The sequence below is a fragment of the Taudactylus pleione genome, unplaced genomic scaffold (genome assembly GCF_031769625.1).
Source record: "Taudactylus pleione unplaced genomic scaffold, aTauple2 ptg000162l, whole genome shotgun sequence".
In the NCBI taxonomy this organism is placed as follows: domain Eukaryota; kingdom Metazoa; phylum Chordata; class Amphibia; order Anura; family Myobatrachidae; genus Taudactylus; species Taudactylus pleione.
In genome coordinates, this window is record NW_028284564.1 from 14,379,196 (window position 1) to 14,395,739 (window position 16,544).

Sequence of the window (16,544 nt, forward strand, 5' to 3'; positions counted from 1 at the left end):
TCACACCAGCCCCAGCCTCTGCCAAACGACAGCGCTGCACATGCTCATCACACCACCGCAGGCAGCACAGGTTTCACCTGCACTGCATCCACAGACGTGACCCACTGAAACAGTGCACGTCCCCCACTGCAGCATCATACTGGACTTGAGAAGAACTGATCCCACACCAACGGACCTGGGCACCTGCCGGTAGGTCAGCACCCATTCTCCTCACCAGTGCGGGACGCCGCAAAGTGGGAGCACCCCTGATCACCTCAAACAGGGCATCCCAGTTCAGAAGTCTGTCGACCATAGGTCCAGCAGGGAAGCATGCAGTAGTCAGGACCGCATGTCAAGGAGCCCCCTGAAAGGGTTGACCATACTCCCCACACTGTGGATATGCCCTGTCACCCCAAATCGCCAACAACTGAGCAGTGTGTGCTGCCACGAACCATCTAAGAGACATTTATCTTCCAGGAGCACTGTGCCTCCTACTGAGCAACTACCACCCTCTATGTGCACACACAGATACAAATAAACGTATTTGTTTCTTCCACCATCCATCCAGCCTCCAGTATTTCTGTTCTACCACAACACATCCACCACCTGCTCCCCCCAACCTCCCCCCGTTTTTTTCCCTCCTCCCTCTCCCCACCAATACACACACACACAACCAAGGAGCGCACGTACCCTTCAATCTTACCATCCCCGGAGGCAAAACCATGAAACCTGTAGAACTGCACAAACATGTGGACAGAGGACCAGGTATCTGCGTGACAAACCTGTTCAGCCGAGGCGACGTGACGCGCCCCCCAGGAGGCCGCCACGGCCCTAGTGGAATGAGCCAACACCCTAGCTGGTGCCGGGCGCCCCGCCTCTGATTAAGCCCTTGAAATCACTGAGTGGAGCCATTTTGCAATGGTCTGCTTTGTGGCTGGCCAGCCCCGTTTGTGGGCATCGTAGAGAACCAAAAGAGAGTATGTCTTAAGTAAGATCGAAGTTCTGTCTAAATAAATGCTTAGGGCCCGGACAACATCCAACAGTGATAGATCATCCTGGTCCCCTGAGGACTCTGAAGATGAGAAAACAGGAAAAACAATCTCCTGGTTTACGTGGAAAGATGAAACCACTTTCGGTTGAAAAGAAGGAACTGTCGTGAGCACAGCCCTATCATCATGGAAAACAAGAAAAGGTGGTTTGCAGGACAAGGCCCCCAACTCAAAGACCCGCCGAGGCAATGGCCATAAGAAAAACCACTTTCCATGTTACGAACCGAAGGTCCACGGATTCCAAAGGTTCAAATGCTTAAGAGCCGACAGAACCAGGGGCAAATCCCATGGCGCTACTGAAAGTAAATCAAAAGAGCCAGACGCTGCTGAAAGTAAATGGAACGAGCTGAAATCTGTACCTTCAAAGATTGACACCGTAAGCCAAAATGCTAAAAACCTTGGCAGGCGGAACTGGGCAGTATGTACTCCTCGCTGCTCACACCACACAATATAGGTTTTCCAAACTCTGTGGTAGTACTGCGCGGAAACCTGCTTCCGCGCCCGGGGCATGGTCCTGATGACTGAAGGGGAAAAACCCCTGGCCTTCAAGAGCCTGGTCTCACCAACCAGGCCATTAAAGCCAACTGAGGTAGGCCCTCATGACAGAATGGCCCCTGTAGCAGAAGATCTGGATGCAGATGCAGACTCCAACCCGGCCCTGTGGCTAGCCTGATAACCGTGGCAAACCACATCCAGCGCGGCTAGTTTGGAGCCACTAGGATGAATGAAGCCTGCTGGTCCCTGACTCAATGGAGTACTCTTGGTAACAAGGGAATTTGAGGAAAAATGTAGGCCAGACGGAAGTTCCAGGGAACTGTCATGGCCTCTACTGCAAATGCCAAAGGATCTCTGGGCCTTGCATAGAATCGAGGGACCTTGTAATTGTGGCGAGACGCCATCAGGTCCACCTACGGCAGCCCCCATCTCTGGACCAGCTGCTGGAAAACCTCCGGGTGGTGAGACCACTCCCCTGGCAGGAACGTAGTCCTGCTGAGGTAGTCTGCCTCCCAATTCTCCATCCCCGGTATGAAGACTGCTGAAATTGCCGGGAGGAATGTCTCCGCCTAAGAAAGAATGAGACTTGCCTGTGCCATGGCAAGTGTGCTTTTGGTTCCGCCCTGTTGGTTTACATATGCCCCTGCCGTGGCGTTGTCTGATTAGATCCTCACTAGTTGGCCCGCCAGGGGGGCCTGTGCCCCGCACGGTGCCCGATAAATGGCCCGGAGCTCCAGCATATTTATTGGGAAACCTATCTCTGATGACGACCAGATCCCCGCTCCCTAACCTCTGAGACTTGCATCTGTGATGACAATAATCCAGTTGGGAGTCACCAGGAACCGACCCTGGAGAAGGTGATCGATAATCAGCCACCAGCGAAGTGACTGACGAGTGCTGTCTGACAGAACCAGCAACTGAGAAAAAAGGTTGTCTAAGCGGCCTGTCCAATTCCGGAGAATCTCCCACTGGAGAATCCATCAATGGAAGCGGCCGTACTGGATGGTCTTGAAGGTAGAGACCATCGTGCCTAGTAACCTCATGCCCAGCCAAACAGATGGCCGAGGGACAGACAGCACTTTCCTGACTAAGTCCTGAAGGGCCTGGACTTTGGGCTCGGGCAAGAAAACCCTTTCCAGTGCTGTATCGAAGATCACCCACAAAAACATCAGGCATTGGCACGGCCTGAGGTGACTCTTCTCGAGATTCAGTATCCACCCATGATATGATGCTGTAACACCTGCACCGTGTGATCCAGGTGGAGCTGAAGTTGGGCAGCGGAATCCGCCTTTACTAGCAAATCGTCCAAATAGGGAATCACCATTATTCCCTCGGAATGCAATAAGCTTGCTATTGCTGCCATGATCTTTGTGAAGACCCGCGGAGCTGTAGCCAAACCGAACGGCAGAGCCTGGAACTGGTAATGGGCTCTTCCAACTGTGAACCTGAGTAGAGACTGATGCCTTGCCCAAATCGGTATGTGGAGATATGCATCTTTGATGTCGATAGACACCAGAAACTCGTTTGCCGACACACTCTGGATCACTGATCAGAGCGACTCCATGAACCGGTCCACCCATAGGCTGGCATTCAAGGCTCGTAGATTCAAAATCGGACGATAAGTGCCGTTGGGTTTCTGGACTAGGAACAAGTTGGAGTAAAACCCCTGTTCCTGTTGAGACTGTGGAACAGGAACTATAACCCTTTCTGAACAGAGAGAACTGATAGCCTGGTTTAAGGCCCGTCTCTTCTCCGGCTCCCTGGGTAATGCTGTAGCGAAGAAACATTGTGGCGGCTGCCCCTTTAGGTCTATCACATAACCTCGGGAGACAATGCCCCTTACCCAGGCATCTACTCCCGAAGCTACCCACCTGTCTGGGAAAAGAAGGAGATGGCCCCCTACCTTCCCTGAGACCGGATGGGCTAAGACCCTGTCAGGTACTCGGCTTCTCAGATGCCCTAGCACCCGGGTGCCTGAATGTGCCGGAGAATCTACCCCAGGGGGCCCTGGGGTAGAGACCATCGTGCCTAGTAACCTTCGGGCCCCCTGACCTCTAATCATTCCCCTTACTCAAAAGGAAGAACGGAAGACTCGGAAACGTGAGCCCTTTAGCTTCTGAGGCACCACAGGCAGAAAAGTGCTCTTTCCAGCTGTCGCCTGGGATATAATAGTATCAAGCTCAGAACCGAACAGGATGCCTCCACAAAAAGGCAGACACTCTAAAGTGGGTTTAAATTCGGCGTCCACCTCTCAGGCGCGAAGCCAGAGTGCTCTGCGTGCCGCGACTGCCGTGACTGAGACTCTAGAGGAAATCTGCGCTCCATCTTGTGCAGCCTCACACACATAGTCTGCAGCCGCACGTATCTGTTCCGCCAGTTCCAGTAAGTCCTCTCTGGATGAGTCACCGGCAAGGCCTGCCACTAATTTGTCAGCCCACTTCTCCATGGCTCGAGAGACCCATGCAGATGCAAATAATAGGCGAATAACCACTCTGGCGCCCATAAAAATACACCTAAGGCATCCCTCCAATTTTTTGTCCAGCGGATCCTTAAAGGAGGCCGCCCCTTGGACCGGCAGAGCCGTGTGCTTTGCTAAACGAGCCACAGCTGCATCCACTCTTGGAGGCAGCTCCCACTTAGCGACCTGCTCCTGTGGAAAGGGATAAAGGGCTGCAAATTTATGAGGAGTAGCATACTTTTTATCTGGGGTCTTCCAGGTTTCCTCTACCAGATCTGAAAGAGCCTGAGACACTGGGAAACAAACGACCCTCTTATGCCTCCGCTTAAACGGCCTGCCGCCCTACTGAGGCGTCATGGTCCAGACAGTCCAAAGACTGTCGTACTGCCATAATAAGGTCCTCTATGCCCTGACTTGATGCAGAGTCTGAACCTTCCTCATCGGGCAGAACTTCCTCTGAGTTCCCCCTCCTCTTCTTCCTCCCCCTCGGGATCTGACTCCAACAAGACACTGGATGGAGGACGCTTGTGCATAGTTTAGACTAGAAGTATTCCATAAAGGCCGATACTTTCTCGACCCCTACCGCCGAGCGCTCCATGGTACGGACCCAAGGAGGATCAGGACCCTGGTAACCACCCCCTGCAACAGCAGGCGGTGAGGGCAAAACAGGCGCTGGTGCTGCTTAGACTAATTCCTCTCTACGGCGGAGCAACGTCCCCAGGTCAGAGAGTGATCGGCTCATAGCCTGAGCCCATGCCGGCTCCTCCGTAAGCGGAGTGGCTCCCCCGGCTGGCTACGCACACGTGGGCCCCAGCTGACAGTCCATACACAAAGCCCCTGCATCCAGTTGTCCACACGGCAATTTAGCCTGACACTAGGCACATGTAAAAAATATAGCCATAGTGGGGTTCTGGCCCTTTGTGGACTTTTTGTCCGTCATTAGAGCACCCCCCCTTACTGCGCTGCCCTGCTGCAGCAGTCAGCCCAGAGAAGAAAACAAAAAATATAACAAGTGGCAATGAATATGCAAACACTCCAAGCAGGCACAAGAACAGATTACAGTAATACTGAAAACTACTTAGCTGTATGCTGCAGAGGGAAAGGAGCTTGCTCTGTCCTCCCTTCATGCTGTTCAGGCTTGTGTCCTTTAAAAAGCTGTGATCAGACTTCTGGGAGCCTGCATTTTGCCACTGGAGAATGGGGGGAACCAGCAGCCATTGCTCCTCCCCCCGTCCCACTGAAGCGAGCCTCACTGCTCCTTCCTTCAATTGTTACTCCTTTCAGTGGGGAAAGCACTTGGACTGACCCGCATTTACCTACAGCACCTGGTATCCCAGGTAGTTTTCCATCCAAGCACTAATCAGGCCCAACACTGCATAGCTTCCAAGATCAGCTTGTCCAGTGTGGTGTTGCTGTAGGTCTCACCTGCGGTCGGTCTGTAGTCGGCGTTCTCCCCACAGGAGCCGCCGACAAGAAACCCGGCAAGATGGCGCCCGCCATCCTGGACCATGCTGACTGCCTGCACCTCTACCAGGTAGCAGCAGCGCGCTGTCCCTGGGCCCAGACGGTCTCTACAGAGACCGGAGTGTGTGGAATGGGGGAAGCGCTCAGCGCCATCCCCCCTTTAGATGTGGCTCTCACCGCCGCTTTACACTCCAGCCGTGTGCTGCTATAAGCAGCGCACAGTACCTATAGTAAAAACATAACATTACAAATAAAGGAAAAAATCCCTAAGCTAAACCAGGCTGCAGAGCAGCGTGCCTCTCTCCACAGGCACTAAACTTACACTGAAGTCAGGGGTTGCAGAGGGGAGGAGTTATAGATTCAGTGTTCGTGCCAAATCCACGCCTTCCCACCGACAACCCATGGTCCAGTGTCCCCCAGCCCAGACGAAAAAAAAAAAAAAAAAAAAAAAAAATATATATATATATATATATATATATATATATATATAATCAATCAAAAAGGTCAGGCACTCCCATAATGAAGAATAATCTTGAACTGGTGCCCTCACAAATGAAGGTAATAGCAAACAGTAGGTGCAGCACTCAGCTCCATAATAAAGACAAACGGCTGAATGCTGCATCCACTGAGGAGCTGAGTGCTGCACCGACTGAGGAGCTGAGTGCTGCACCTACTGTTTGCTATATATATATATATATATATATATAAAATATATATATATATATTGTGACACAGTTAGGTTAGGGGGTCCCTCTCCTGGGTAGAGGACTCATTCCTTACACACACACACAGCAGCAGGGAAGCAGCACACCAGTCTGGATGCAAGTACAAGCTGGTCGGCGCCAGTCTTTATTGTACAATGACAGAAATATAAAGAAAACATAAATATAAATCCTAGCCCTGTCGGGGCACTAACTTCACAGGTAGTTCACTCACTACCAGAACCTGGCAGGGCCTAATGCCCTCGCCAACAACAAAGCACAGCACAGTACTCACAAATAGGTTTTTCAAGTGTCTCTGAGCAAACTCCCTGTCTGCTCTCCCAGGTGAGACAATCAGCCCTAAACACACTAGGCTTATATTGGCCACCCTCAGGTGGGAAACCAATCAAGCCTGTTACCAGGCTGCGAGAACCAAAACCTGGAGTGGCCGTGGGTGGAGCCCTCCCTCTCCTCTCACCCACAACCCGCAGGTCCCAAAACGGCTTTTCAAAAAGCCGAAACTCACGCCTGCTACACTGCAGACTTTCTCCTGGGGGTTTTAACACATAGGACAGGAATCTGAGATAAATGTCCCTGCCACAGACCATTTTACCAGTGATCCTATCACAATATATATATATATATATATATATATATATATATATATAAAATATATATATATATATATATATATATATATATATATATATATATATATATAAAATCGTTGTTTACATTTCAGAACTTGTGATAAATGTATCAGACACACAGGGCCATATATAGCATTATGCACACTGGGCTTGTACGCGGATGTGAAGAGACACATTTGGCCCTTGTACAGGATAAGTGGTCAGACATAGGGTTGCTGCAATGTCCCATCAAATACCCCCACAGTGCATGCGTTAATCCTTTTTTAATTATTTCTGCAGCAATGATAAAGCCAAATGCTCAGTTTGTGAATCAAATGATAAAGATAAAAAAGAGAATGTGAGAATCTGTGTGGTCAGAGGGGTGGTCTGTATTCTGTGCTGTGGCTGTGCAGAGATGATTCAGGGATCATACTATAACCTCTGCTCATTGGTGGCTTCAACTATTATCAATCAACATTCTTGAGAACATTTTTTTATTTTATTTACATATTGTCACCATAATTTGCAGGACAATGGACAAGCTGTCATGCCTTGTGTCCATCTATGATTCACTCAAATGCTGAATACTTAGAAATACCATATACGCATCCACTCAGTTTCTTCCTACCTATAGAGATCGATTCTCCGTGGCCCAACTGATTGTGTTGTGCAGCAAGGATGAGCTTGTGTATCACGTGTCTATCCATCGTCTTGTCACTGACGCACATAGCCAGAATACCCAGGCTATACTGATAGTAGCTGGATAATGGTTTGTTATATAGGGCTGTGTAAATGGAAAAGGAAAAGCAAAAGAAAAACAATATTTTGATTTCTCTACTACTTACAAAGTTAACTTTACAATTCTGCAATGGTTTTACCAAAGAAAACAAACGTAAGAGTCATAATGGTGTATTAAATGACAATAAATAATGTCATAGAGCACACACTAGCTTCTTATCTGTATTTGTCCACTGTAGTGACACCCTCTAGTCTAGTATGTTTGATACACCTGCTATTTGTCCTACCCAGTGATGTTATCGTAACATTGTTACTTATGCTATGCTATTATGCAGTAGTAACCTCTTTACTCATCTTTGTATACTCTGTTATTTTGCAGTTTTGTGTGTTCAACCCCCAAATGGTGCCGCAGACACTTTGTGGTACCTTATAAATAAAAGATAATAATAAAAGGAAAGCTTTGCGAAAGTGACTTTACAGTACTGTGATAACACAAAGGGGGAGATGCACTGAACCGTCTACAAAGGACAAGTGGAGAAGTTTCCCACAGTAACCAATCAGCTACTAGTTTCTATTTGTCAAGTACATTCTATAAAATGATAGAATCATCAGCTAGAAGCTGATTGGTGCAATGACCACTTCTCCACCTGTCTTCCTTAGAATATGTGATACATCGACCTCAAAATATTTTACCAAACCAGTTCATAATTGCAGAATATAGTGTAGCTGTGGTAAATACTGTATGTTGTATGCTACACAAAGTTTTCAGCTCCTATGGGTCCCAGGAACTAGATTTATGGATAGGACCTATATATTACTATTAACAAAGATGTTAGTCTAGTTATTGGCATTGAATCAGCTGCTTGGACAAAGCAGTAGAACTCGTATTAACCAGTGAATCGTTAATATTCCATTGCTTTCTCTCGGCAGCTGGTTTAATGCCAATAACTAGATTAACCTCTTTGTTAATAATCATTCAGAATAAAGAGATGCAATATTTTATAATTAATCTGTTTCTTTAAAATTTTAATCCAATTAGCTAATGTTGGGCAATATAATATTTATTGGTGGCCATTGGTCCTTTCTGTAATGGTTCAGCACTGTAACATAGAGGGAGACTTTTATGGTAAAGTCTATATTACAATAACTTTCAGAACAGTAACCAGAACCTCGTATTCACATAGAATAAAAAGATAGGGACAAAGTTACTAAGCAGTGGGTTGCCTGATGTATGTAAACCGCTATACAGGGCCGTGGTTTGAATGCTCCAAAATACAAGATTTACTAAGCATCAGATTCGATGCTATTTTGTAAACCACCATCAATAGTCATTGGTTTCTAAAGCCTGATACTGCTGCATGCCAAAAATGCAGCAGGACCAGCAGGGTTAAGTGCAGTATAGATTCCCAGGATCCACGCATGCCTGTCTTTTTTATGTAAAAATATGCAAAATTAAAATAAGAAAAACTCCAGTTGCATCGTACCGTACCATATGGTTTTTTTATTTTACAAAGTGTGCGGGATGGCTACATGGAACCAAAAGGATCTTTTCCCAAAGGATCTGAGTGAGTGGTGAGTTTTCATTTAATAAATTACTTTTTTCCTGGTGTGTGTGTACTGTCTGTCAGGACATGCTGGCACTTGTGCTTCTCCAAGTGCCAGCAGGTTTTGACAGCTATTTGAATTGGGCATGATTAGGCTAACTTGGACCTGTAGTACGTCACAAATATAAAATGTTGTCATCAACAATCATTATTAACCCCGCACCAAACCATCCAAGAGGTGGAGAGAATAGTGGTTGTCTCTCAGAGGGGGGGGGAAGCTGTATTTATTTCTTCTTTTTTTTATTTTTTTGTGCTAACTGGCCTTGGCACTATGACAGGGGGAATCTACGTCAATTGTCCCCATGCTATAATGCCTGCCTCCAGCCATGGCTGGTAATACCTAGTGCTGGTTAGGTTAAAATGGGTGGGACCTTATACTCTTCCCACTCCTCTGATTTATCCAATTCCAGCATGGTATAAAATCCTAGAGCTCCTTGCAGCTCTTTACCCAAAAAGCCTCTCATACCGATTTTACACCGAAATTCCGGGTCTGACCCAGAGTCGGAATAGAGTTCCAACCTGGATCAGACCCGGAGTTTCCCCGGCGCCGCCTCAGGATATTCCCGAGTTGGAGCCGTTCACACCGGAACAGAGTCTGCATAGACCCGGCTTTTCCGGCGTTGAAGTGGATGCTTGGAGATTAAGTCATCTCCAAGCACCACTGAAGCCGGACCAATTGGCCAGCATGCGGTGCGCTCCAGGTCATCGTGACCCAGAGCACGCCGTTCACACTGCAGGGTTTCATGGGTTACTCCCTTGTTAAACCCTGCAAGTTACCTGGGTTGGCTTGCCGGGTCACTCGACCCGGCGACCCAACCCTCTCCCCTTTTACACCAAGGAGCTACCCGGATTAACCCTGCAATAACCTGGGTTTTAGCTCTGGTGTAAAAGGGGTATCAGAGGCGGGTCATTTTTTTTTGGCAACATAGTTGCGGCTTCAAAACTGCCACTTAGTAAATCTGGGGTTTTTATTCTTTCAATGGGGAATAATCTGAACGGCGAATTCATTTCCAAAGCGTGTGCTCGCGCCAGGATTGCAGTGGTTTTGAGTATAGTAAATCAGTGGGATGCAATGTCACAGGACAAACAGCAATTGCGCTATTATTGCCAAACCAACGTTTAGTAGTTTCACCCATAAAGTCTTCAAGCCACTGATTACTCTTTATTCTGATGCCAGAATGATTAGGGTTATGGTGCATACACACGGTCAGATCTGTCAGACGAACGATGAACGATTTTACCAACGATTTCATGAACTACGAACGATTTTTTGACAGTATTAAAATGAATGAAAATCTGACTGCAAACACATCAGATGTCAGATATCGTTATCTGACAAACAGGAACGCGCATCGTTCATCGTTGCAGGGACACATGTCAGATTTTCTTTCAGATATGAACGATTTTTAAAATCGTTATTGTACAAATCTGAAGGAAAATCTGACCGCGTGTATGCACACGGTCAGATTTTTTCAAGCAAGTCCTGTCAGGGTTGTTTCAAGCAAATTTTGTGGTGCCAATTAGTCACCACTGAATAAGACAAAGTGCTCTCCTCAGCATAGCAACTATATTGTTTTGTATACGATAACTATGTGATCATCAAAATTTGGCATTAGGTTTGTAATATCACTGACAGTACCTTTGATCTATGGGTCTCATTCAGACCTGCTCGCGAGCGCTGAGCACTCGCAAGCGGGTCGATGTTTCCCAAATGCGCATGCGCACGACGGAGGCGCCTCCGTCGTGCGCATGCGCGAGACCCGAATAACGACGGGGTAGCCGTCGTTATGGGTCTCGCACTAAAGGGGGCGTGCTGTCGATGGTGATTGACAGCAGGCCCCCTTTGGTGGGCGTGGCTGCCCAGACGGAGGCGTTCCCATGGGAACGCCTACCGTCTGGGGCCGGCCCCACTGACATCACTAGTGATGTCAGTGAGAGTGATTTTGGCTCTGATAGAGCCAAAATCACTCCAGGGCTTGCGGCAACGAAACCCTACTGCAAGGGTCTCGTTGCAAGCCCGATGGTCGCGATGGTCTTGACCATCGCGACCATCATCATGGACGCTCGCATAAGCTGTGGGTGGTAACCCACAGCTATACGAGCGTCCAAGAGGCCGCCTCGCAAAAAAAAAAAAAACACGCCCTGATTCAGAGCGGGCGCTCGTTCAGAGCGTCCGGCTCTGAATCAGGCCCAATATCAGCTACAGAGCAAATAACATGGGCCCTCATGGTGTATAGTTACCTATATTTTCCTTTTCCCGGTGAAGGTGGTATTTCAGATGTGTGATTAACTTGTTCCTTACAGATGTGTCCGTATCCTCACAAGAAGCCTTCTGAGCCAGCAAATGGAGAGCAAGTAATCCAGTCCTTGGCTCACTTTCCTTGATATTTAGGCTGCTATATAGACAAATAATATATTCAGTGAGCAATCTAACCTTCCATAACTCATCTAGAAACTACTAAAATCACAGTTTAAACTGGAGTCTTGATACATTTCTTATTAATATGTAAACATGTTCAGTGGCGGGCTGGGCCGGGGGGCAGGTTGCCATACGCCCCCCGGGCCGCAGCGTCATGCGGGCCGCGGGCCGCCTGTGTCACTGTGACACAGACTGCACCGCGTGTGTAGCGCTGACCGGACAGAGTTCGGTCAGCGCTACACAAGTGACAAACACACAGCCGCCGGCACCGGCAGCTGTGTGTTTGTTTTGATCAGCAGCCAATGAGAGTCTGTCAGACTCTCATTAGCTGCTGCTGCGCCCACTGCAGGAGCCGCTCCATCTTCCGGCTCCCGCAGTGGGTAATGGGAGAGGCGTCTTGACGTCATATGACGTCTCTCCCATATTGCAGAGCGGCCCGGGAGGACAGACGGAGGAGCGGATGGCGGCGGCGGGAGCGGGGATTCAGATAAGTGTTTTTTTTTCTTTTTATAGTACGTGTGTCTACTGGGGGGGGGGTCTGGCACTACAATGAGGAGACCACTACAATGAGGAGACCACTACTGGGGGCACTACAAAGGGGGGGACTACTACTACTGGGGGCACTACAAGGGGGGTGGGGGACTACTACTACTGGGGACTACTACTACTGGGGGCACTACAAGGGGGGACTACTACTACTGGGGGCACTACAAGGGGGGGACTACTACTATGGGGGGCACAACAAGGGGGGGACTACTACTACTGGGGGCACTACAAAGGGGGGACTACTACTACTGGGGGCACTACAAAGGGAGGGGACTACTACTACTGGGGGCACTACAAAGGGGGGTTACTACTACTACTGGGGGCACTACAAGGGGGGGACTACTACTGGGGACACTACAAGGGGGGCTACTACTACTGGGGGCACTACAAGGGGGGTACTACTACTACTGGGGGCACTACAAGGGGGATGACTACTACTAGGGGCACTACAAGGGGAGGGGACTACTACTAGGGGCACTGCATAGGAGGGAGGGGACTACTACTAGGGGCACTACAAAGGGGGGAGGGGACTACCACTGGGGGCACTGCATCGAGGGACCACTGCTGGGGGCTCTATATAAAGGGCAATACTGGGGGTACTGCATAGGGGGGAGACTACAACTGGGGCCACTATTTAAGGGGCACTGCATAAGGGTTACCACTATTGGGGGCACTGCATGGGGGGTGGAATGCTACTGGGGTGACTATATAAGGGGCACTGCATAGGGGGTACCACTATTGGGGGCACTATATAAGGGGCTTACTACTGGGGGCACAAGGGGCACTGCATAGGGGGGATCACTACTGGGGGCACTACTGGATGCCTGCATAAGGGTGTCCTCTCCTGTGGCACCCGGGGGCACTGCATATGGGTACTACGACAGGGGGCTGCCCCTAATCTTTATTCTTACCTTACATTAATCCCATATGGACCCGTCTCCTCCCTGGAACACTCGAGGGGGGGATCGCCGTAGCACGCACGTTCTTCGGGCACTCTGACTACATGCTACTCCTCTGCCATGGCCGCCTGCATGCATTTGCCCCCCAGGCTAAAAGTTGCCAGCCAGCTCCTGAACATGTTAATATTAATATGATGTATATTAATATGATGTATACTTTTGTTGGTGAATTTATCTTCCTATAAGCATTTGAGCCAACCAAAAATAAACAGATCTGTAACTCTCTTTTTGTTCGGGGTGGGGATACAGGTTTATAGTAACACTTGTGGCTGCACTGCCTCCTAAGTGACCTCCAGGATTACAGCATCTACTTGGTCCTTCTGCTCACACCTTCCCTTCCTTGTCTCACAGTCCAGCAGGCTGGTCTGTGCTGTGGGTCACAGGAAAACGGCTGTATGGAGCAGCTGCTGGGCTGGGGAAAGAATAGGTTGTAGCGTTATACCTTATCATATGTAGCTTTAAGGTGGACAAACAAAGTTGAGAGACATGACCATGATCCCATTATGGCCGGTCAGTGCATTTGAACCATGCATATAGACCAATTATTATTGTTTTCCGACTGCAGTTTCGACAGGACCATTATCTGCCCTTGTAGTAGTTTTGGGCTAAACATTCTCCAATATTGGACCAGTTGCAGTATCACAGCTTGGGTGCCCACTTTGAGGATTCTCACTTCCCTAAACATCACCTGACTTTAGAGAACAATATTTTATATATTACACTGGTTACCACCAAAACATAAGGGTGGACATAAAATAAAAGAACAGGTTTATTTTATATTACCTTCGGGAAATGGTCTCCACTGAACTTTTTAGCCTCTTAAGGTACTCATCCTCTTTTTCCAGATTGTGGTCTTCAGAAAGACGAAGTCCAACATAGACACTGGGATTGGCATCATGAAACACATCAAGTGTTGTTCTTAACAACTTTAGATTCAACGACCTGATCAGACGTGTGTTTCCTTCAGGAATTTCTATAAAGGAATCAGGAGAGTACCATAAATGAGCTGGAACCTCAGTGGCTAAGCAGGCAAATGCATATAAAGACTAAGGTGTTACTTTGCAGGGTGTGATCAAATATAATAAATGAAATTGATTTGCTGTAAATTATAAATAGCCATTGTATGTTCTTTAATGTTGTTACTGCCTGCACCTGTTGATCTTGCCCATCACACAAGCACATTTAATTATGAATATTTATCAATATGGATAAGTAATGTTAGCCAATGATCAGGGACGTATTTATAATGGGTGCAAGGTGTGCAGTGCACATGGGCCCCTGGGTTCAGCAGGGCCCACACACTGCACACCCTGCACCCAATTCAATATACTTACCTCTTCATCGACTCAGTGCTGGCTGCAGAAATCACCAGGAAAATGGCCGCTGCGGCCATTTCCCCTGTGATTAGCGCATGCGCAGGAGAGATGCCCCGGGAATGCATGTTCCCGGAGGCATGCGCAGTAGACTCTGGCATAATGCCAGAGTCTACTGCACCGCCGGAGAGGAGGGGGCTCGATCGGAGCCTACACATGGGCCCCATCCTCTTAAAGTGCCTCTGCCAATGATGCACATCTTTTGTCATGTGATCAGTGGCGAAGCTAGTGAGTGTTGGGCCCAGTTCCAACCTCATGTTGGGTGGGATGTTTTAATCCTTGGAGGGAAAAAAAGTGAAGAAGTTGCCCAAAGCAAACAATCAGCTCCAAACTGTAATTTCAAAGATTGTGCTAGATATGTTACAGTTGGGATCGGTATGGAATACTGCCGGACGCATGTCCGGCGGTTCGAATCCCGACGCTGGAAGACCGGCAGTGAAGATCCCGACAGGTAAGTATTTTCCTATTCACTAACCTAAACCCTAACCCTCCCTTAGGGGTACCTAACCCTAACCTTCCCCCCCAAGTGGCCAACCCTAACCCCCCCTGTAAGTGCCTAAACCTTACCCCTCCTTCCCCGCAGCCTAAACCTAAGTCTCCCAGGGGAGTACCTAACCCTAACCTCCCCCTGGGGGTGCCTAACCCTAACCCCCCCTTCCCCTAGCCTAACCCTAACCCTCCTGGTGGGTGCCTTACCCTAAGTCCCCCCCGCGTGGCTGTCCAAGCCCGGCGCCCGGCTTACCTTCGATCGGTATCACGGGCGTCGGGCTCCCAGCGTAGGTAAAATGACAGGCGTCGGGATTTCGACGCCTGTCATTAGACCCTTGACGGTTTTAGACAGTCGGGATGTCGATGGTCGGGATTTAGACCGTCGGCATCCCGACTGCATACCGTGACAGTTATGTGGGTACGCACTATCCAATTATTGGGCCGATCAGCCGATAATTGACTGATCGGGCTGTTAATTGGATAGCATGTAGGTAGGAGCATTGGAGTGTTTGAAGCCAATAAATGGTCAGATCGGGGGAATGATATCGCTTGTGCTGCACACATGATCTCATTCATGACCTCACGATCCCATTCAAAAGATAAAAAGAAAGTATACACTTAGCAAGAAATTGCTCAGTGTTTACAGGTACGCACCAATCCGATAATTATTCAGATAATGATAATCCATCGGATTGGAGCGTTTATTGGATCGATGGCACCTATCGGTAAAGTGTGTACCTGACTATAGAAGCTGATTGGTTGCTTTTGGCAACTTTTCCACTTTATTTCTCTACAAGACTTGATACATCTCCTCCTTTGTCAGTCAGGGCTGGCTGAGAACTCTGATTGGTGAATAGTGCCAGCCATTCACAAAAGAGTTGGGAGGTGTTGATATGAAGACCAATGAATGGGCTGTGTTATCCACAAGTAGCATATGTGCTGAGTGCCATTTTCTGGGTATGATTGTACCCATATTCCTGGTACAATACAGTTCTCTGTACTGTATTGTATATATGTCACTAGAATAGGCTCTGCAATGAATAGTTAGATGGGAATGTATTGTAATAACTGAAATAACATTTTTCTATTACATTTCATTGGCTGTAAAGATCTACGCTCACATTAAGACAAACCTGGACTACAGGTTTTTGGCAACACCCTTTCATCCATCTAAGCATGCTTCTAGGTGGTCCTGGGTCATGTAGTTGAGTTGTCCCCTCAGGCTGACAGTTGCCGCCTCCACCTCATGTAGTTTACCATTATGTATAGTGAAGACATTCTACCCATCAGCATTTTACTCACCGCATGACTTCACTCGTACAATAAAAGCCTGCAGCAATATCATCAGGACCGGCCAGCTGATAGCCATTATCTGGAAGAATAAACAGTATCTTTCTAAAATTAAATATATTTCATTGCTTTGAAATCCATCCAAAATATAACAGTAACTAGAAGTAAAATAGTTACATAATAGAATGGGTGGGGAAAGGGAGGAGAAAGGTTGATGGTGCTGTATAAAGGGGGGTATAAGGAGGAATAATCCACATGGTGACATGGAAATAATGGTAACAAGAATGAAGCAATCTGACAGTGTTATTTCATGTAATGCAGCAACTGGAATCAAAACAAGGTATGTAACAA

The 16,544-nt window shown here is 48.0% G+C and overlaps 1 protein-coding gene across 1 annotated transcript in view; it reads right to left on the reverse strand.

Moving 5' to 3' along the window:
* Positions 1–16,544, reverse strand: part of TCN2 (transcobalamin 2) — a 63,253-nt gene that overhangs the window by 29,747 nt on the left and 16,962 nt on the right. The window contains exons 2-5 of the mRNA XM_088475140.1: positions 16,206–16,275; positions 13,825–14,014; positions 11,359–11,513; positions 7,404–7,559 (exon numbers count right to left, since the gene is read on the reverse strand). Coding sequence (XP_088331266.1) covers positions 7,404–7,559; positions 11,359–11,513; positions 13,825–14,014; positions 16,206–16,272 — 568 coding nt within the window. The 5' untranslated portion in view covers positions 16,273–16,275. The remainder of the gene's footprint in view (positions 1–7,403; positions 7,560–11,358; positions 11,514–13,824; positions 14,015–16,205; positions 16,276–16,544) is intronic.